Raw genomic sequence first — 23,429 nt, 5'->3', positions numbered from 1 at the left:
TAATACAATGAGCCGTGGGACGTGCAATCGCAGCTTGGCTCCGACATCTCCGCATCGCCATCTCCTGACGCTGCGACATACTGTACTGTACAGTACTTGCGACAGTGTCCTACATGCGCCAAATACTGTATACTGTACAGCCAAATAGAGTATACTGTACAGTACCTGTATACTGTAGTATTTTTTAAAAAATATACTGTATATACTGTACTGTGTGCTGCATTACCTAATACAGTACATTATTTGCTGATATGTCCTTAAAAATTGTGTTTCGGAGTAATTATTATCTGCAAATATTGGGGAAGATGTAGAACCGGCCCTATGAGGGTGACCAAACTGCTGATGCGGCCCCGGATTAATTTGAGTTTGACACCCCTGCCCTAGTGGATGATAGGGCATGAAATACAGTTTCGCCTGTCAGCACATGGCGGATTCCAAAAACACTGGAATATACCATGTTGACCTTTTGAATGTTGACATACTGTAATGCTTGTGTCAATCTAATCACATGTCCACCTTGGCCCATGTCGACCTTCCTGCCAGTCGACCTAGTGGGGTCGACCTAATGACTGTAGACCTACAGTAAGTTCATTCTGACCGATGTCCCGATTACCTTTTTTCATAGTAAACCACCCCCACTATCAACGCCGACCCGAAGCGTGGCGAGCGCAGCGAGCCCACGAGGGGCGGCGTTACGTGTCCAACGACCTTTTCATAACCCCACTATCGCCGTGGAGTTCAGAACAGAAAGTGTGGCGAGCGCAACGAGCCACCGAGCCCAGCAAGCACCGCGAGGAGACACGGATATGTACCTGTACAGATAAACGCTTACCCACGCGGGCTTCACAGGTGTCCGCGTCCCCTTGCGTTTGTGTCTATCCAATTATCCATACCCGCTATAATAACAGTAAATACTGTACTACAGTACTAATGTACTTTAATTTTGTTAATGTCATGTACTGTACAGTACCTCTGCTCAGCTTGGCCCTCAATTTGGCCAGTTTATCTGGCTGTCTCCGAAGCAGGTCACTCCACCTCTTCTGCAGCGAGAGGATACTCCTATCCCTGTGCAGGACTTCCTCTATCTCCTCCTTTGCGCTCCTGTATGCGCTGTGCTTCTCGGCATTACTGGCCAAGGATTTGTCCACATGCCGCAGCAAAATCAGGAGCTCCGCATCACAGAAGTTCCTGTTTCTGTGCGCCATGTTGTCTACAGTATACTGTAATGGTGGCCGCCTTCCACGCATCACGTCGACACAGGTCACATGTCAAACACAGCAAGTCCCATCATTCCAGTTTTTGTCCCTACATTAGTGTACTATTTACAGAAGCCCTCCACTAAAAACGGAAAAATTCGCAGAACAAATCTGCCCCGTGTAAACCTGACCACCTTACAGCCTTCACTGATTACGGAAACCCTCCACTAAAAACGGAAAAATTCGCAAAACAAATTTGCGCCGTTTAAACCTGACCACCTTACAGCCTTCACTGATTACGGAAACCCTCCACTAAAAACGGAAAAATTCGCAGAACAAATTTGCGCCGTACAGTATAAACCTGACCGCCATACAGCCTTTACTGCTTACGGAAACCCTCCACTAATACAATAGTCTAACAATGAGTATAATAATCAAGCTCTGCTAGGGGAAGAAAAACAGACACAGGATACAATCAGCCAACAATACACCGTTACACGTTATGCCACACACCGTAATGCCCATTGCACTGCAAACTGTGATGCCCTCACTGTGATGCCCATTACATGGTACACCTCACACTTCGTAATGCCTATTACATGTCACACAGACATTACACATTATGCCTCAGACCGTGATGCCCATTCAACATTAAGCCTCACACCGTGATGCCCATTACACATTGGGGGACATTTACCAAAATGGATTCGTAGAAAAAAGGTGTATTCGTAGGGAGAAATACACCTTTTTTTTACGAATTTGTATTTTCGGGATTTACAATCCCAAAAATACAAAAATTCGTAGTCCTAAAGATGGAACATTCGTATTTGTATTTACAAATACGAATGTCTACACCATCGATAGAATACGACAGAAATCACCATTCAAAAGAATGGTGGTTTCTGATTTACTAAGCAGCCGTACTGATAATACGGCTGCTTAGTGGTGTAAAACACCCACGCAAATACGACAGGAAAATAGAACACCATTTTCATGTCGTATTTGCGTTTTAGCCTGCACGGATCAGTCAGATCCGTGCAGGCTTCAGTGTAAAAAAATAGAAAAAATAAATAAATAAAAAAAAAACCGGCGTGGGGTCCCCCCCACAGCCGAAACCAGCACCAGGCTGACAGAGCCTGGAGCCGGTAATTAAAAATCAGGGAACCCGACAAATAGGGGTTCCCCGATTTTTAACAACCAGCCCCAGGCTCCTGCTCTGGGGCTGGTTCCCAAAATACGGGGGACAAAATGACTAGGGGTCCCCCGTATTTTAAGAACCAGCCCCAGGCAAAACCAGCCAGCAGGCTAATGCCACAGCCGGGGGGAGACTTTTTATGCAAGTCCCCCCGGCCAAAGCATTAACACTACCGACCAGTCAGCCTGGCCAGGGGCCCTGGGGGAGTGGGGACCCCCCCAATAAAGGGGTCCCCCCCCTCCAGGACTTACCTGACCAGGCTGAAGCCTGGTGCTGTCCTCGATGCCCCTGGGCGGTGGGCATCGAGCTGATAGTTGTGTAAAAAATAGAAGAAACCATTGTTTTTTACTGTGGCACTACAAGTGCCAGCAAGCCTCCCCAGCAAGCTGGGACTTGGAGAACCACAAGTCCCAGCCTGCTGGGCATTAAAGGGCCCGCTGGGTCTTGTAGTGCCACAGTAAAAAAAATAGTTAAATAAAACACACTGACACACATTTTAAATAAAAGTTTAATACATACAAAACACACATACTGATACTTACCTAGCTTGATCCCGTTGGTAGGTCGCTGGCTCCGTTGTCGGCGGCTCCGTGTCGGCGGCTCCGTTGTCGGCGGCTCCGTGTCGGCGGCTCCGGGGTCGTCGGCGTCCTGTCCGAAGATAATCCATGTTGGACCTGTGGAAGGAAATCCTACTCACCCAGGTCCTGCATGGATGGTCTTCGTTCTTCATCCGTCGACATCCCGGTCTTCTGACAGCTGCTGGCGACTTCCAGCAGCTGTCGGCATCTTCCGCGACGCTCCCCGGCTTTCAGAGCCGGAGAGAGAACCTTCCTGGTCGGCGTCTGGGCTCAGAATGAATTCTGGCCAATCAGGAGCCGCCTAGCCGCCTAGCGGCCAATCAGGAAAGACCTTCCTGATTGGCCGCTAGGCGGCTAGGCGGCTCCTGATTGGCCAGAATTCATTCTGAGCCCAGACGCCGACCAGGAAGGTTCTCTCTCCGGCTCTGAAAGCCGGGGAGCGTCGCGGAAGATGCCGACAGCTGCTGGAAGTCGCCAGCAGCTGTCAGAAGACCGGGATGTCGACGGATGAAGAACGAAGACCATCCATGCAGGACCTGGGTGAGTAGGATTTCCTTCCACAGGTCCAACATGGATTATCTTCGGACAGGACGCCGACGACCCCGGAGCCGCCGACACGGAGCCGCCGACAACGGAGCCGCCGACACGGAGCCGCCGACACCGGAGCCAGCGACCTACCAACGGGATCAAGCTAGGTAAGTATCAGTATGTGTGTTTTGTATGTATTAAACTTTTATTTAAAATGTGTGTCAGTGTGTTTTATTTAACTATTTTTTTTACTGTGGCACTACAAGACCCAGCGGGCCCTTTAATGCCCAGCAGGCTGGGACTTGTGGTTCTCCAAGTCCCAGCTTGCTGGGGAGGCTTGCTGGCACTTGTAGTGCCACAGTAAAAAACAATGGTTTCTTCTATTTTTTTACACAACTATCAGCTCGATGCCCACCGCCCAGGGGCATCGAGGACAGCACCAGGCTTCAGCCTGGTCAGGTAAGTCCTGGAGGGGGGGGACCCCTTTATTGGGGGGGTCCCCACTCCCCCAGGGCCCCTGGCCAGGCTGACTGGTCGGTAGTGTTAATGCTTTGGCCGGGGGGACTTGCATAAAAAGTCTCCCCCCGGCTGTGGCATTAGCCTGCTGGCTGGTTTTGCCTGGGGCTGGTTCTTAAAATACGGGGGACCCCTAGTCATTTTGTCCCCCGTATTTTGGGAACCAGCCCCAGAGCAGGAGCCTGGGGCTGGTTGTTAAAAATCGGGGAACCCCTATTTGTCGGGTTCCCTGATTTTTAATTACCGGCTCCAGGCTCTGTCAGCCTGGTGCTGGTTTCGGCTGTGGGGGGGACCCCACGCCGGTTTTTTTTTTATTTATTTATTTTTCTATTTTTTTTTACACATTGCAGCCTGCACGGATCTGACTGATCCGTGCAGACTGCTAGAAATAATTCGTATTAGCGGCCGTATATACGGCCGCTAATACGAATTCCTACGACATCGGTGGGTTACAAAGCAGTCGTATATGACTGCTTTGTAAATCCCCCTCCGGAACACGACTTTGCATACGACTTAAACAGTCGTATGCAGTCGTAGGGAAAATACCAATACGAAAAACTAGGTTTTTCATATTGGTAAATTTCCCCCATTATGCCACACACCATGATGCCCATCACACATAATGGTACACACAGTAATGGCCATTACACTGAATGCTATACACTATAATGGCCATTACACATTAGGCCACATACTGTATTGCCCATTACACATTATTTGACACACATTATGCCACACACCGTAATGCCCATTACATACTGTACTGTACAGTATTATGCCACACAACTGCGGCTTACCTACAGTGCATTCTCATTGCTAGATGTTACATGCTTGATGCCAGGGATTTATTGCTCGATGCCAGGGATTACATCTTATTGCCCTGGCAGCAGCCTCCTTCCCTTTTGAGCTGCTGCCATATGCTGCACGTCATATCGCACACTTACTGTACTTTACAGTAATAACCATACAGTAACTAGTGTATTACAAGTAATAATAATAATACTACAGTAATAAAAACTTTATTTTTAAAGTATATTTTCTCATTTTTCCACAGTGCCAAGGGTACAAGAGGACGAGGCAGCCTCCACCCCTCATCCAAATCCACCCATGGATAGAGGTAAAGTACAGTATACTGTAGTAATAGTAATGCTTACTGTACTGTAAAGTACAGTATTCAACATGTACAGTATTTCTGTTCTAAAACTGTACATTGTTTGTTTGTTTATTTTCACAGAAGAATTAAGAAGAGTGGTGCAAATGCTGCAGGGGATAATAAATCAGATTTTCAATTTATTATTACAATTAATATAATTTTTTTTTTTTTTTAATAAAAAATTTATAACAATCATTACTGTCAGTACGTTTCATTAAAGATGGTTTGCAGTTTGTAATTATTACAGTACAGTCTACTGGGCAGGTGTCAGTACAGTACATCTTTCCAAAACTTCTTTACACAGTACCATACAATTTGAATCATGTGTGGGGACTTCAAATACAGTATAATAAAAAATAAAATAAAAAAAACACAGCACATTAATTTAAACAGGACAAAGTCATACAGTATTTTAGGTACAATAATTTAAAGTACTGTTGGTCACAACAAAGCTTTTTGCAAGGCGTGGCTGTCCTTTGTTCTCTATCCAAAACACGCTTGATTTTGCTCATTGTAGAGTGGCATGTGGTGGATAAGGGGAGAAGAAAAAAGAATAGCGTTAGTACTGAATGGTCACAAGGGTTTCGGGGGGGGGGGGGGGGAGACATGTTGGCAGGGGAAGGGGATGGGAGTACTTTTTTTCCATTTCATTGCCAGTCCTTTGTTCTCTGTCCCAAACACGCTTGATTTTGCTCATGGTAGAGTGGCATGGGGAGAGAAGAAAAGAGAATAGCGTTAGTACTGAATGGTCACAAGGATGTCAGGGGGGGGGGGGGAGAGACATACAGTATGTTGGCAGGGGAAGGGGATGGGAGAGAGGGAGAGAGATACGGTAATGTACAGTAAGATCATAAACGTACTTTTTTTCCATTTCATTGCCAGTCCTTTGTTCTCTGTCCCAAACACGCTTGATTTTGCTCATGGTAGAGTGGCATGGGGAGAGAAGAAAAGAGAATAGCGTTAGTACTGAATGGTCACAAGGATTTCAGGGGGGGGGGAGAGAGACATACAGTATGTTGGCAGGGGAAGGGGATGGGAGAGAGGGAGAGAGATACTGTAATGTACAGTAAGATCATAAACGTACTTTTTTTCCATTTCATTGCCAGTCCTTTGTTCTCTGTCCCAAACACGCTTGATTTTGCTCATGGTAGAGTGGCATGGGGAGAGAAGAAAAGAGAATAGCGTTAGTACTGAATGGTCACAAGGATGTCAGGGGGGGGGGAGAGAGACATACAGTATGTTGGCAGGGGAAGGGGATGGGAGAGAGGGAGAGAGATACAGTACAGTACAGTAAGATCATAAACGTACTTTTTTTCCATTTCATTGCCAGTCCTTTGTTCTGTGAGTACAGTAGATGCCAGTTTGAAGAGACGTCTCCAGTTGCTGTGCTACAGTAAGCACGTCCAGCGTGTAACTCTGGGCATCCGTAGCAATCCATTTAAAGTGTCCTTTATCTTTGTACAATCAGCCTTTGTAAGCTCAAATTTCCCCATGAGCCGTGTCACTATATCGAGGCGCAGATTTTCTGGGATTGCAAATTTATTACGTTGCCCATCATAATTGACCCGATTGCACCAATTCTTATACAGGTCAAAAGAAACATGCTCTTGGAAAATCTGTTGTGCATAACGGTGCATTTCCATCTTCGCTGCTTTAAAGAGAGTGTTGACACCCTCAGCTGTGATGACTTTGAGTGGCATGTCAGGCAAGGAAATCCCCACAGCGCACAATTCTTTGGGTATGCTACTAGGTGTTCTTTCATGTAGAGGTGATGTTCTTTGATGTTGAGGTAAGGTTGCGATGATCATATTTCCAGGGGACAATTGGGATGATGCAACCATTGCAGTGTCCATGTTGTTAGAGGCTTGGGATGGTGCATTGTGTCTGTCAGCCAACCAGTGAGATGTCAGTGGGGTACTTGTTAAGTTGGTCTGACGTTGTTGTGTATCTGAAGCATTATGTGTGGCAGGCAACCAGTGAGATGACACTGGTGTTGTGTCCATGTTCACCAATTCATTTGGTAAAACAGTTTCTGTGTCCACGCTAGGGCTGGCCAATCGGTTGGATGAAGCTGGTGTCATCTCCAAATCAGAAAAGTGGAAAGATGTGGTTGGTTGGGTCATTTCCAAGTCAAAATCCTCTGTTTCAAATGCATCAGGGCAGTCAAATTGTGATTGTACTGGATTAGATGTTGTGGGTGTAATGGGTGGCCCTGTAGCAGCTTGCCATTGTTTGGCTTGAGCAAGCATGTCATTCAGACCTCCTGACAGCACTTTAATTTGTCCTGTCAGTACATGAATTTCCGCTTTCAGTTCATCCACATGTACAGACAGTCCATTGTTTTGGGTTTCCAGGCGGGTCATCTTGCCCAAAATGTCTCTCACCAGCCCTGTGCAGCTACATTGTGGTGGGTTGTGATCCAGAAAGTTAAGTTTCCTACGGGACGGTGATTGAGATTTTTGTTCAAGAGGTGTAATGTGAAGCTCCAAAGGGTGCAAGTCATTATCTACGGGAACTGACACATCTGTCACTGTGTTAATGTCTTGCTGTGCATCAGTGTTAATGTCTTGCACCAGACAGTCATCGTGAGATTCTCCTGTAGTCGCGAACAAAGACTTGTTCTTGGCCTTGGCATTTTTCCGTAGTTTGACAACAGGAATATTTTCTTTTCCTGCTTTCTTCTTAACGATATTATTTTTAATGTTTGGCACTAATGCAGCCATTCTCTTGGGACATGCAAGTGTAGGTTCTCCAGAATAGAATTTTTTTGTTTTCACCATCTTCAGTAGGCAGTGCACTCTACAATACACAACAATAAGATTCAAGTTAATACAGTAAATACAGTACAGTACAGTACATTAGTTACAGTACAATACAGTAGCATACAGTATTGTATTATGGTATTACAGTAGTGAAAATTAGGTACTTGTGACTTATTTGGGCGCCCGATTTTCTTCATCGCACCTAAAAATCGCGTCAAATTGCATCGCATACAATCATACAATTGACCCCATTTTTTATTGTATTCCCACCCTGATGGCTAAATGCCCCCATTGTTAACGCCACCCCACTTGCGCTCGCCACACTATATAAAATCAACTCCACGCCGACGTGGATTGTGGGGGTATGAAAAGGTCGGAGGACGCGTAACGCCGCCGCTCGCCACGCTTCCGGTTGGCGTTGATAGTGGGGTGGCGTTAACAATGGGGGCATTTAGCCATCAGGGTGGGAATACAATTAAAAATGGGGTCTGGGGGGCCATTTCACATATGAAACAGGCATCTGGGTACATCTGTACATACAGTATTAAAATCGCATCAAATCGCATCGCATGCAATACAATAGCATACTGTACAATGCAACAGCAATTTTCTCTTCAAAGGAATTTCAAGGGAAATCGCATCAAATCGCATGCTTAGGGTACTGGCATACAATTTCAACATTGGCTGCCCAGATACTGTAAGTCACAAGTACCGAAAATTATGTGACCGTACTGCATAGACATGAGCTTTTTTTTTCAATAAAAGGGATGAAGCGATAAACAAAAGTACAGTACGTTAACAGATGGGGCTTAGACAGACAGACTAGGAGGGGTGGAGGCAGGGGCGGGCTGGGCCGGGGGGCAGGGTGCCATCTGCCCCCCAGGCCGCTCTGGCAGGTGTGCTGCGGGCCGCGCCGCCGCGCCCGTTTCTGAGGCCGCATTGCCGTTTGTTTGTTTTTTCACTGCCGGCGGCCATGTTCCTGTGGTTTTTTAAATGATGTCTGAGGCCACAGCAACATGGCCGCCGGCCTCCACGGCTACAAGGAGGAGGGCTCCGGCCGGCAGCCTGTTCCCTTTTATCCCCAGTGGCAGTCGGCAGACGCTGGGTGCGGTGTGGACGTCATGACGTTGACGCCTCCCACCCACGCGTCTGCACTCAGAGACTGGAGGAAGGCTGGGGCCGCCCGCAGAGCAACTCGTGGGGGACGCTTCAGGAGGCCGCAGAGAGGGGAACAGAAATTTGTGGAGCCGCAGCAGGACAGGAGGAGCCTGGTCGAGGATAAAACACAGGACAGTAGTAAGTTAACATGATCTAAAACGACATACAGTATCTGCTGTGCTGTTTCATGTATATTAATAATAATGCAATGACACCACAGGCTGCTCCACCTGTATAATAATTTGTGTCATGGCATTACTATTAATAATAGTAATGCCATGACACAAATTATTATACAGGGGGAGCAGCCTGTGGTCATGGCATTACTTTTATATTATACAGGTGGAGCACCCTGTGGTGTCATTATTATTGTACAGGGGGAGCAGCCTGTGGTGTCATGGCATTATGCCATGACACCACAGGCTGCTCCCTCTGCATAATAATAATGCCATGACACCACAGGCTGCTACCCCTGTATAATATACTGTAAAAGTAATGCCATGACACCACAGGCTGCTCCCTCTGTATAATAATAATGCAATGACACCACAGGCTGCTCCACCTGTATAATAATTTGTGTCATGGCATTACTATTAATAATAGTAATGCCATGACACAAATTATTATACAGGGGGAGCAGCCTGTGGTCATGGCATTACTTTTATATTATACAGGTGGAGCACCCTGTGGTGTCATTATTATTGGACAGGGGGAGCAGCCTGTGGTGTCATGGCATTATGCCATGACACCACAGGCTGCTCCCTCTGCATAATAATAATGCCATGACACCACAGGCTGCTACCCCTGTATAATATACTGTAAAAGTAATGCCATGACACCACAGGCTGCTCCCTCTGTATAATAATAATGCAATGACACCACAGGCTGCTCCACCTGTATAATAATTTGTGTCATGGCATTACTATTAATAATAGTAATGCCATGACACAAATTATTATACAGGGGGAGCAGCCTGTGGTCATGGCATTACTTTTATATTATACAGGTGGAGCACCCTGTGGTGTCATTATTATTGTACAGGGGGAGCAGCCTGTGGTGTCATGGCATTATGCCATGACACCACAGGCTGCTCCCTCTGCATAATAATAATGCCATGACACCACAGGCTGCTACCCCTGTATAATATACTGTAAAAGTAATGCCATGACACCACAGGCTGCTCCCTCTGTATAATAATAATGCAATGACACCACAGGCTGCTCCACCTGTATAATAATTTGTGTCATGGCATTACTATTAATAATAGTAATGCCATGACACAAATTATTATACAGGGGGAGCAGCCTGTGGTCATGGCATTACTTTTATATTATACAGGTGGAGCACCCTGTGGTGTCATTATTATTGTACAGGGGGAGCAGCCTGTGGTGTCATGGCATTATGCCATGACACCACAGGCTGCTCCCTCTGCATAATAATAATGCCATGACACCACAGGCTGCTACCCTGTATAATATACTGTAAAAGTAATGCCATGACACCACAGGCTGCTCCCTCTGTATAATAATAATGCAATGACACCACAGGCTGCTCCCCCTGTATAATAATTTGTGTCATGGCATTACTATTAATAATAGTAATGCCATGACACAAATTATTATACAGGGGGAGCAGCCTGTGGTCATGGCATTACTTTTAATGTAATGACTGTACAGTACTTACAATACACCCACAGCTAGGGGATTTTGTACACAGCTAGGGGATTTTTTTTACACAAATACAGTATGACTGAGTCTGCGAAATAGTCTATTAATATGCGCAAAAATCCCCCCACCTGCGAAAAAATACGTTACTGTACAGTATTTACAGTATTACACCAACAGTATTTACAGTTGCACAGATTATACGAGAATACCCATAGTAGCAGCCTGCCAGTAGTAGCCCACCCTAATAGAGTATTGTCATCGCTAGTCGGGGATCTGCGGCCTATACACACCAGGCAATTTTAACACGTACAATATTCTAAATGGCGCTATCTCTACTGCACTGCACTGTACTGTATGTGGCATCCATGTTGATCCCTAAAATGGCGGAAAATCACGATACCACGTGATCCTATTGCTGTGACTACTTCAATTACAAGCACAGTATGCGGGAAAAAATGCAAAATGATCCGTTATTTACGGTATTACAACAATATTACTGACAATACCCCAATCCAGGATTTATTACACATTATACGGACAATACCCATAGCGGCAGCCTGCAGTAGCCTAATAAAGTATTCTCATCACTAGTCGGGGAACTCTGGACCATACACACCAGGCAATTTTCAGATGAAAAAATCATGATACTGTATCACATGTGCTCCTACTACTGACTAAGCCTGCGAAACAGTCTGTAAACATGAGAAAAACACCGGTCCCCTCGTTTGAGGAAAAAATACGTGTTTTACGGTATTACACCAATGGTATTACGGAGAGAACTAGTATTTAGCAGCCTACAGTAGCCCACCCTAATAGAGTACTGTCATCGCTAGTCGGGGATTTGCGGCCCATACACACCAGGCAATTTTAACACATTGTACAATATTCTCAATGGCGCTATCTCTACTGCACTGCACTGAACATCAAAAATCACGATAAGTCTGCGAAACAGACTCTAGTATTTACGGACAATACCCATAGCGGCAGCCTGCAGTATCTGAATACAGTATACACAGCAGGCGATTGTATACAGTATTCTGCACCGGGTGCATTTGAACAGTAGGGAAAAAAGGGAAACATCTTCATTCAGGGAAGGGTGGGAAACGAGCGCTTCCGCGCAGGGACCGTTTTGTAGTGCTGCTTACTGTATACTGTAATGCAGCAATCAGTGAAATGTACAAATGACTGTACTACTGTATAGTGTACTTACTGCTCCAGCGAGATGATACTGTACAGTACTCTTCTTGCGGAAGGAAGGCAGTATGATGGTAACGCTTGGTAGAACAGGAACGCAGCAACAACTTGACTTTGGATTCAGCAGAATGAATAGTCCAGGTGTACAGGTACAATCTCGTGCTTGTATACAGGCAAGAGATGAAGAGACGATCCGTAGCAATTCTACACGGTTTAGATGCAGAAAAACAAACTGGATTGTTTGACAATTTTAATATCTGTAGCTGAATTTATGCTGGCAGAGACAAAGGAAATCCTTCATGAAGCTGATAGGTGCATTTGAATTATGTACAATTACCAGCAAAACAAAAAGGCAGACTTCAATTAACATATGACTGCAATCAACATCTTATTGTCTGAGGTGTCGGTCTGTGTCTGAGTTTGGAGAAATCTATTGTTGCGGAAAAAAAACGTTCTCTGTAGCGCAGTACAGTATGGGTATTAACTATCGTGTACATGGATGCCTGCCATTGTGAATTTTTGTTTGTGGAAAAGTCCGAAAGAATTTGATAAGCACCAACTACTGTAACTACAGTACAGTACCTGTATTGGTTTAAAAAAAAAAAAAAAGAACGTTTCAAAAATAAAAATATAATGTAACCAACTGAGGATCGAACTACTGATACTGAGATAGTGAAGCCGTGCCTCTACCCGCTAGGCCACTATTGCCTGTGATTTTACTGCTGGCAGATGGTTAGCATGGCTTCTGCACCAATCACATACAGTTCATGACCATCCAGTACGTCACTGCGGCTGCGAATAAAAGAAAATAACTCTGTCCGTAAAGTAAGGACAAAATCCGTAGTGTAAAGTATGATACTGTAGGTCCTCAAATAATGTGTTACTGTAAGTAGTCATCCAGCAATAGCCAAGGTTAGCATGGCTTCTGTACCAATTACATAAATGACCGTACGTACTGTAGCTGCTTCTGCGAATAAATACTGTACAAACTGTCCGTAAACTAAGGACAAAATCCGTAGTGAAAAGTGACTGGTTAGCAAAGGTTAGCGAATTTTATCCCGAAACACGGTCCTCAAGGCAAGGAGTTTTACCTGAAAAGCTAAATCTATTTTGCGAAAAAAAACCGTTCTCTGTAGCGCCGTACAGTATGTACAGTATGGGTATTAACTATCGTGTACATGGATGCCTGCCATTGTGAATTTTTGTTTGTGGAAAAGTCCGAAAGAATTTGATAAGCACCAACTACTGTAACTACAGTACAGTACCTGTAAGTGCAGGTTACATTTACAAGATTACGTTACGTTATAACGCGATCTATAACGGGACTATAGCGCAAGGAGCAGGCGCGATCCAGGCGCGATTTGCATGGCGCACTTTATGCGCAACGCAGCCACGATGTACTTGGGCATAACTGTAGCTAGCAAGAGATAAAACAGGCAGAACACGTCACATAGGGCCTTATTCTGGTTGGTGCGGTAGAACGTACGTATGGTCCGTTTCACCGTACGTTTCCTGTACGCAGACGGTGAGCATAAGTCCGCCCACAAAACATCCACATACGGATGGTCACAAACACCGACAATGGGGAGGGGTGTACACTTGCGCGTACACCACCGTATATGGACGGGTCTCCTCTTAGACACCGTTAACTGGCGTACAACAGAGCGTATGTCACCGTATACGGACGGGTCTCGTCCGTTTTCACACCGACATCTTCCGTATATCGGAGCGTACGCCACAGTGCATGGACGGTCTCGCCTTTTTTCAATGGAAAACTCAGCGTGTGTCACCGATCGTGAGAGTGAGCGTATGTCCGCGCAGGGTGGCATACCCTTCACATATATGGCACTGCAAATCTTCCCTTTCAACTATAATTAAGACATTTAATTAATTATTCTAATTGTTATTCAATAATTGTTGTCTATTAACTCAATTGTCTACCTTAATAAACACCCTAATACATCCATATATGTTTTTTTACTTTATTTGCATGTATTATTATACTGAGAGCCATTTTATATTGTAGCGAGTACCAATAGATGATGGTAGACACGTCTGATTGGCGCTGTTAGACACACCCAATGGGCGGTGTTATACATGCCCAATATGTGGTGCTAGGCACACCCCTTTGACGGTGCACCCCCTAATAAAATGTGCTGCGCACGCCTATGCTTTTGACCCTGTCGACCTATTGTCTGTCAACCTTTTGACTGTCTACCTTTTGACCATGTCGACCTTTTGACTGTCCATTGACCATTAGTGGTCAACCATATGACTGTCTATTTTGAGTCAGTCTATGATCAGTCCGAATACCTAGCGATGTGGGGCTGGGCTCGTTGGAAAGCCCCGGTTCTCAGCTACAAAATGTCAGAAATGACGGGGGGGAGGCATGTACCTGGGTGCCCAGTTCCTTAATCCACCACATGCACAGCCATTCTACAGTATCTTGTCATAATTTCAATTATCTGATGGGGTCCCAGAGCAAAACGTTTGAGAATCCCTGCCCTAGAGCATCGAAATGTTTTCACGACACCCCTAGGCCAAACGTTTCTTGAGAAATTCAGATAAAATATTAAATTAACTAAATTGTGTTAATATGTCATCCTCACGGACAGTTATATGGTGAGGGACAGGGTTTGCTTCTGCTTATGTTTTGATTGCCAGCCACCATCACTTGTTTTGCCTGTTTTATTGTCCATAAATAAGTTGAATTGGTCCTGGAACATCAGCCCAGGGTACCCCTGCAAGTATCCCGAGGAACCACAGGGTGGCAACTGGCTGACTCTCTCAGCCAGTAGGGTAGGATAGTGCTACTGTAGGTGCCCCTTTGTCATGGTCAATAGTTTTATATTAATTGTTGTGTCACTGATTTATATATCTTTTATTTTTATAGTACTGGTAAGCACACTGAGGAGGCCAGTGCTCATATATCACAAACACTACTGTGGCCCCAAGGGCCATCTGATTGGCCATGGCTGGCAATGGCCAAGTCAAAAGATACTGAAGATGAAGCCACAAATAAAAGAAAGACCCAGTGCTAGGGAGGCTGCCAGTCCCTCGAGCATTATCTGAGAGGCAGTATAATCCTCCATCCCCATCCCTGTGCGGATGCCATCAGTGCCCCAAATAGCAGCTGAGAGGGTGCGTGCTCCACCATCACGGATATCAGTATTGAAGCCGTGACTATAACATGGCAAGCAGCAAGTGCCTCAGATACAGCTGGCACCCTTGAGGCTGCAACAACATCCAACTGAGAGGGGGAACCCTCCCCCATCGTGCATCCTCGTGCCGAAAATAAAAGCGGTAATGACACCGCACCCACAACATACACCAGTGCTGAGGCTCCCAATAAACCTTCCACAATCACTAGTGGTCCAGTGAGAAAGAACATCAGAGTCATCATGGAGCGCACCAAAGGTTAGCAAAGACCTAGATAATGGAAATGCTGTAGATGTGATTTTCCTAGATTTCGCTAAAGCATTTGATACTGTCCCACACAAGAGATTGATTAATAAAATGGAGAACCTAGGATTGGGTGAAAATATCTGCAGATGGGTAGGGAATTGGCTATGTAATAGAAAACAAAGAGTTGTGAATGGTGCCGTATCAGATATGATACCGGTACTAAGTGGAGTACCCCAGGGTTCGGTTTTGGGGCCCATTTTGTTTAACATTTTTATTAACGATATTGGGATAGGGTTACTCAGCAATGTATCCATCTTTGCGGACGATACAAAACTTAGCAAAGTCATCAAACCATCAGAAGATGTCACCATGCTTCAAAATGATCTTGCAATTCTAGATGAGTGGGCAAAAAAATGGAAGATGAGGTTCAATGTAGATAAATATAAGGTTATGCACCTTGGGAGACATAACCAGTGTGCAAGTTACAACCTTAGCGGAGAGGAACTGGGTATTTCCATACTTGAAAAGGATCTAGGAGTCCAAATAGACAGCAAACTGGGATGTAGTGCCCATTGTAATGTAGCTACAAAAAAGGCCAACAAAATTCTGGCATGTATTAAGAGGGGAATGGAAACTAGGGACTCAAGGGTAATTATGCCACTATATAAAGCATTGGTGAGACCTCACCTAGAGTACGGAGTACAGTTCTGGGCCCCACACTATAAAAAGGACATCATAGAATTAGAAAAAGTCCAAAGGCGAGCAACAAAGCTTATTAGGGGAATGGAGAATTTAAGCTATGGGGAGAGATTAAGCAATTTGGGACTATTTACATTAGAAAAGAGACGTTTAAGGGAGGACATGCTCAACACGTACAAGTATATCAAGGGCCAATATAAGGAACTGTCACACACCCTCTTTTCTACTAGAAAGGAATCTAGGACACGAGGGCATGAGTATAGATTAGAAGAAAAAAAGATTTCATTCAGCTAGTAGAAAGAATTTCTTTACGGTCAGAACAGTCAAAGTCTGGAACTCTCTTCCCAGAGAGGTGGTAACGGCTGGCTCATTAAATGCGTTCAAGGCAAAGTTGGACAAACATTTACTGGAGAAAAACATCCATGGGTACAAATAAGAAATAAAATATGTCTGTAAAATATCAGAACCTACCAAATCAGCAATGGATATCTATACCAGGTTGAACTAGATGGACGCAAGTCTTTTTTCAGCCTTACCTACTATGTAACTATGTAACTATGCACCAGCAGGCCCGATATAAGGAGCATTGGGGAAGGCACCAGCACTCCCATCGGCACAAGCACTACTGATGTCGCCAACACCCAGAGCACAGGGGAGGTCATCAGCGCACCTACAAAGAACTGCACCCCCAGAAATACCAATAAAGGGGCCATAAGATTATACTTTAAAAGGGTTATTAGAGACCTCTCACCCCTGCAGGAGACCAACTGCCATCTCCGTATATTTGGGATGTGGCACGGTGAACAACTAATGACATCAAGGTTATAAAGTGTAAAGGACGGTGGCTTCTGTAATGCCAGTTTTGACTTTGGTAAAGGTTATGGTGGTGATAGTGTCCAGAGATGATGACTGAGGGGTGATGATGGCTCCTGTAGTGACAGTGGTGTCTTTAATCTTCATCGTAGCGTTGTATCATAATAAAGCATTCTGCACCTATTGTACCTGTGTTCTTGTGTTTTATGTACTCTGGAAATATACTTCCAAAATATAAAGGTACTAATTACATGTATAATGAGGCTCAGGGAGAGGCAGAATAGGGCGTGCATATAATACACAGATTATTTATACCCCTTTCAGACATACGCAAAAATCCCAATTTTTTATTTTTTTTTCAAATTTCACTCAATTCAATTCAATTGACCACCTGCAACTGAACTATGTTTTTACTGGGATTTTGTTCCCGGGAATAAGTCTTGAGTTATATCTGAATTGTGCTACCTTGGTTTTTCACTTTTAATTATGTGTTCGTTTTTTCGACACTGAGGCAGCTTCTGATGAGGTCATCAGCAGCAGCCGTGAGAGATGTCTCAGGCACATGTGCGGATGCGCTTGCAGAGCCAGTGCTGCGGTTACAACACAGTTACACACAACATGGATGAGATGCTCGACATAAGCAAGGTTCTCCTCTGACATACATAATAACCAAAAAATGATGCCTCTGTCTCTGCATCTCACACTGTGCAACAAAGACCAGCCTGTGTAGCTTAATCCAAGCATCACCGGCTGCATAACACAGCAAAAGCACAAGAGCATACAAACTCTCCAGCCTCCACATGTCCTCAGCAGCCATAACAGCAATGCATTGTGGGAACTCCACACAGGCCCTTGTGTAGTCAGCCCCCAACCTTATATGATGTCATTATTGTGAGCCAGCAAAGTGTCCCATTTTAACCTGGGTTATGTGTGAAAGGGGTACAGTACAAGGGGGTCCTCTGACACACCAGAAATAGAATGTTACCAGGAAGGAGCACAATAGAGGTAAAGGAAAGCCCTGCTCAGTAACATACATTACATAGAACGTAAGATAAAGCGAGGGCTGCCTAAGCCAGAGCGTACTTAAGAGGCTTACATTTTTTGGGTTGGCAGGAAAGAGTTAATGACTGCTAGTGGGCTAAAGTTAGTTTCAGTTTTGTGGTTAGACTATGGGAGAGCTTAGGGGCGTGAGCTTAGGAGGGGGGTATATAGGCAGGTTCTTACAGGAAATGCTTCCTCTTGGAAAAGTTCTTCAGCCAGCAGCATGCAGTCACAGCCCAGCAGCATGCAGTCACAGCCCAGCAGCATGCAGTCACAGCCCAGCAGCATGCAGACACAGCCCAGCAGCATGCAGTCACAGCCCAGCAGCATGCAGTCACAGCCCAGCAGCTTCTCCTCAAAGCTAAGTGCCTGCTTGTGCAGCTGATATTTATCCCCATGGCCAAGTAGTGCTGTTATCCAGCATGTCCCATCCCCAGCACTCAGGCCTCCCTCCCTGCCTGTTTTCTGGATACTATCTTCCCTTCCAGGGATAGTGTGCCTCCTCTAACCCCCCCCCCCCCACCTCCTCACAGCATGTCCCGGCTCCCCTCAAATCCCCACCCGTTCCGTAGCCCACAGCACGCTGCCCCCCCCCCCCCTGCCGGATACTACCAGGGCCCGATCCGGGCACCCGGATCCGGCACAGCCACTGCTGCCCTGCGGCGGCGGCATCCCCCCCGCCCCTTCCCCTGTGCCTCCCGCGGGCTCTCTCTTACCGCCCGCCACTTTCCTTCCGTTCCCCTTACAGCGTCCCCGCCGGGCGCCGTCAGCCACGTGTGGCTGGCGCCCCCGTACAGCCGGTCAGCGCTGGTCTATGACGCGACGGGCGGCACTTCTGCCCGCGCGTCTATGCCCGACCCCGGCACCTCCGTGTCGGGCGATCCAACACCATACCCACTGCACTCCGCACATCTCCCACCCGGTTCCAGGTCAGGGGGGGCGCAGGGTTTAACGCCGCCACGCAAGATGGCGGCTCCCGGGTGCACGGTCACCCACAGGTACCCCCGTTTCAGGCCCGCCCCCACCCCCATCTGCCGCCATTAAATAAGGGGCCCCATTCAGCCCTGGTTGGGGCTGCGCCAGCCGCCGAGTTAACCATCCAGCACCCCCTTTCGCCCCAGCAGCGAATTCCCTGCGGTACAGGCCCCTCCCGGGCCTGGGGTCGGGTGTCCCCGCCCGTCCTTCCTACAAAGGGGACCGCTTATCTCACCTGTGCCTCCCCCTGTCCTCGGCATGGGTACGAGCACCGGTGACCGCTCCACCACTGCCCGCGGGGTACAGGGGGTGGCGGACTTTGCGGCCCCCTACCCCGTGCCCTGGCCCCCTGCCGGGCAACCGTGGTGCCAGCCCCCACTCCACGTCAGGCCCCAGCGGGCTTGGCGCGGGATACCTGGGCCGGGGCCCCTGCGGCCCTGGCTCCCGGATTGCTCCGGCTGGTGTCCGCCCAGTCCCAGTGCTCGCCAATTTTGCCACACCCTTGGGCCTTACCCGGCCCGGGGATACGGGCAGGGGAACTGGTCCCAATCCAGCCCGTCCGTCTTGCGGCCTTACCCCTCCCAGCAGCATACGCTCACGGTGGCCAGGACACCTCTTTCGCCCGTCCAATTTCCTGCGCTTCCCCACTCTCCCCCCCCCCCTACGACGGTCCCCAGCCCACATGCACATTCAATTCCCACCTGTGACCACGCTATAAAAGGGCAGGGTAGGCCACCGTCACCCTTGCCACCATTGGGGAAATGGCAACCGACCATCGATGGTGGATGACAGCCGATGGGTGTTACATATCGATGGTCGGCCATCGCCATGCAGACAGAAAACAGTGCGGGCTTCACAGGTGCCTGCTCGGAGCTTCCCTCCGCAGCCAAGGCAAAGGGCGGTACAAAAAACTTTTATTTTATGCTTGGCATCGATGGGGGGGAAGCCATCTGGCTCTTCCACATCGTGTCCAAGCTAGTTGACATCGGCCATAAACCATCTATGTTTTCGAAACTTCAAAGACCATCCATGTGGGGCCCCACCAGGCCTTGGCAACGCCCAAAATATTGGCAACAGCCCCATCGGATACCTCTCTCCTGGAAGTAGCTCAGATCGAGGGCGCGTTAGCTTAGCATGAGGGGGAAGCGGGGCCGGCGCTTTCATTTTCAATATTAGTCTGGGTTGGTCCTCAGGGCCAGGGGGTTCCTCCCCTTGTTGTCAGTGTATAGTGTTGTTGGCCAGCTGTACCACGCATACATTACTGTGGCAACACCCCCCCCCCCCTTCATTAGTAGCGCGCATCCCCCGTTTGTGGGGACCTTGTTCATTACTTTAGCGGATGGTCAGGGTTTAACATTTTCTTTTGTTTCCTCCGAGGTGTTACCCAGGATCCGGTGGAGTCTTCTGGATACCTGCCATCAGCCGGGTTCGATGCAGTCCTGACGCCCCCCCCCCCACCACGTGCTGTCAAGAGATAAACTGGTTTCCGTGCAGGCTTCCCTCACGCTTCGGCCGACGGGAAGCGGAATTCCTCCTCTAGGTATTCAGACAGTACCAGCTTTTCGAAAAGGCCCTGGATATTATCCTGGGTTTTTGGTGCTGATCCACCTTTGGCGTCGCCGCCGCAGGCCTTGCGGCGGCTGCAATATTTAGTGCTGAAATTGCCTGTGCGGGCAGCTACCTGCGCAGCGGCCAGCAGGCTTCCTGACTCTTCCGTTCAGGCAATGGGGACGATGGAAGTCCGCTGCAATTAGGATTTATATAAGGTAGATAAGATTTGGATGTAGTGCGCCTGTGGCGCTGACCCAAAAACGCTGTTTACACGCTGGTTTTGGAACAGCTAGTGTTCCGGAATCAGGGGTGTGAAGGACTTTCTTGCATTTTTACCTCCGTGGGTCCTTATTAATTTCAATTCGGCCCACCTCCCCCTTCCGGGACACACGAGAGGTTTTTATCAAGTTTTCGACTTCACTTGGGTCCATTGTACTAACTTACCTTGTCATACTAATCAATGCAATGTATATTTCTAACGGTTAGGAACTTTTCTTTCAGGCTCCCCTTCAATAAGGATAGGGGGTTTTGTTGAGGTATAGTTCAGTTTTAGTTTAGGATAACGGACACTTAGGTAGGTCTTCGCGGGTGGCATGCGGCGGCTCTTAGAGCTCATCTAGTTAATCTCTTAAGAGCCTGGCGGTGGCGGTAGGGCGTCACGGTCCAGCGGTCACTTGTGGCATGAGAGGGCGCTAGGAGGCACTACCCCCGGGAAAGACGGCGGAGTGTCCTGCCTTTGCGGGGGGGCGCTGTGGGCACTTCGTCAGCGGAGTGTCCACACCAGCCAGAGAAGGGGTGGTGAGACTTCCCAGCGTTAGGTTGTGCCTTAGTCGGATGGGGCCGTCTCAGTCGTCCCCATGTTAATATGTTCCATGTGTGATAACTGTACTGTCTCTCTGCTTGTATTGTTACCTACCTGGCTGTTTCTGTGACCAGTGGCGCCGCTGATGGCTGCCTAGGCGCTGTTCAGCTCGGTGGGTATGTGCTCCCTATGTGATAACTGTACTTAATGTTACCTTCCTGGCTGTTGCAGCGACCAGTGGCGCCGCTGATGGCTGCCTAGGCGCTGTGCAGCTCGGTGGGTATGTGCTCCCTATGTGATAACTGTACTTAATGTTACCTTCCTGGCTGTTGCAGCGACCAGTGGCGCCGCTGATGGCTGCCTAGGCGCTGTGCAGCTCGGTGGGTATGTGCTCCCTATGTGATAACTGTACTTAATGTTACCTTCCTGGCTGTTGCAGCGACCAGTGGCGCCGCTGATGGCTGCCTAGGCGCTGTGTAGCTTGGCCAAATATGTTCCATGTGTGATAACTGTACTGTCTCTCTGCTTGTATTGTTACCTACCTGGCTGTTTCTGTGACCAGTGGCGCCGCTGATGGCTGCCTAGGCGCTGTTCAGCTCGGTGGGTATGTGCTCCCTATGTGATAACTGTACTTAATGTTACCTTCCTGGCTGTTGCAGCGACCAGTGGCGCCGCTGATGGCTGCCTAGGCGCTGTGCAGCTCGGCGGGTATGTGTTCCCCACATGTAATGTCTTAATGTAATATATGTAATGCCTTCACCCCCCCACCTTCATCCCTGCTTGATGCTGCACTGTAAATCCACAAAAAATTCCTAGTGTGCGCAAGCATACATGGCCAATAAAGTTGATTCTGATTCTGATTCTGATTCTGATTCTGAATATCAGTCAGTTGGGGCGTTTAAGTCGCCGCCATTTTTGATGTGACTAGAGCTGGGCGCCGTGACGCCTTATTGCCAGCCCTTTACGAAGAAGGGTCATACCACATAATAAATATACTATGACCTTTAAATCTAATTGCTTTGGTGTCCGTGTCGTTATTGTGTCAGTGTGAGTTATTATTTAGTTAAGCTAGCTTAAAGTGTATGCTAAGGTTCAAGCCAAATAAATGTATAGACGCCTTAGATAAAGCGAGGGCTGCCTAAGCCAGAGCGTACTTAAGAGGCTTACATTTTTTGGGTTGGCAGGAAAGAGTTAATGACTGCTAGTGGGCTAAAGTTAGTTTCAGTTTTGTGGTTAGACTATGGGAGAGCTTAGGGGCGTGAGCTTAGGAGGGGGGTATATAGGCAGGTTCTTACAGGAAATGCTTCCTCTTGGAAAAGTTCTTCAGCCCCACCCACCCTCCCTTGCCTTTGGCATTTCAAATTTATAGTCAATTCATTGGTACATTTACCATTATCAGAACTGGGGCGGTAGGGCGTCACGGTCCAGCGGTCACTTGTGGCATGAGAGGGCGCTGGGAGGCACTACCCCCGGGAAAGACGGCGGGGTGTCCTGCCTTTGCGGGGGGGCGCTGTGGGCACTTCGTCAGCGGAGTGTCCACACCAGCCAGAGAAGGGGTGGTGAGACTTCCCAGCGTTAGGTTGTGCCTTAGTCGGATGGGGCCGTCTCAGTCGTCCCCATGTTAATATCAGTCAGTTGGGGCTTTTAAGTCGCCGCCATTTTTGATGTGACTAGAGCTGGGCGCCGTGACGCCTTATTGCCAGCCCTTTACGAAGAAGGGTCATACCACATAATAAATATACTATGACCTTTAAATCTAATTGCTTTGGTGTCCGTGTCGTTATTGTGTCAGTGTGAGTTATTATTTAGTTAAGCTAGCTTAAAGTGTATGCTAAGGTTCAAAACCAAATAAATCTATAGACGCCTTACATTACACAGGCTCTCCAGACCCCACTTCTTCATTGCACCTGTTTGGGTCTCCAGGTCACCATACCCTCCAACATTTGAAAGAAAGAAGTCGGTACAACTTAATAAAGGGGCGTGTTCACAGGTAAAGGTGTTTTGGTCATGCCCCCTTTCCTTTCAATGGTCAGTTTTGCTGATATTTAACGATCCTCTCTGATCACACGCTGATCAGGGTGTGGTACCTGCCAGAGGATGCTCTTCTCTCCTGCTTCTCCATGCTGCACAGGGCCGACGCTACCCACTCAGCGGCTCCTGCAGTGCAGGGAGGCGCCGGACTGAAGAGGCGCTCAA

General features: G+C 47.4%; 1 protein-coding gene across 1 annotated transcript; it reads right to left on the bottom strand.

Annotated features, from left to right (window-relative positions):
• Positions 1–6,041: 6,041 nt before the first annotated feature.
• LOC146060469 (uncharacterized) lies at positions 6,042–12,255 on the bottom strand. Its single transcript, XM_083173701.1, has 2 exons — positions 11,964–12,255; positions 6,042–7,965 (listed from the first exon to the last, which is right to left on the bottom strand). Exon 2 carries the CDS (start codon positions 7,944–7,946, stop codon positions 6,555–6,557), a length of 1,392 nt encoding a protein of 463 aa, XP_083029827.1. The 5' UTR covers positions 7,947–7,965; positions 11,964–12,255; the 3' UTR covers positions 6,042–6,554.
• Between the last annotated feature and the right edge of the window lie 11,174 nt (positions 12,256–23,429).

The sequence above is a fragment of the Crinia signifera genome, chromosome 2 (assembly GCF_055691185.1).
Source record: "Crinia signifera chromosome 2, ASM5569118v1, whole genome shotgun sequence".
NCBI classification, from domain to species: Eukaryota; Metazoa; Chordata; class Amphibia; order Anura; family Myobatrachidae; genus Crinia; species Crinia signifera.
The sequence above is the reverse complement of the archived record's forward strand: the minus strand, read 5'-3'. Positions and strand labels throughout refer to the sequence as shown.

Coding starts and splice junctions, on each gene's coding strand:
- LOC146060469 (XM_083173701.1), bottom strand. CDS start 7,946: ATGGTGAAAACAAAAAAATTCTATTCTGGAGAACCTACACTTGCATGT.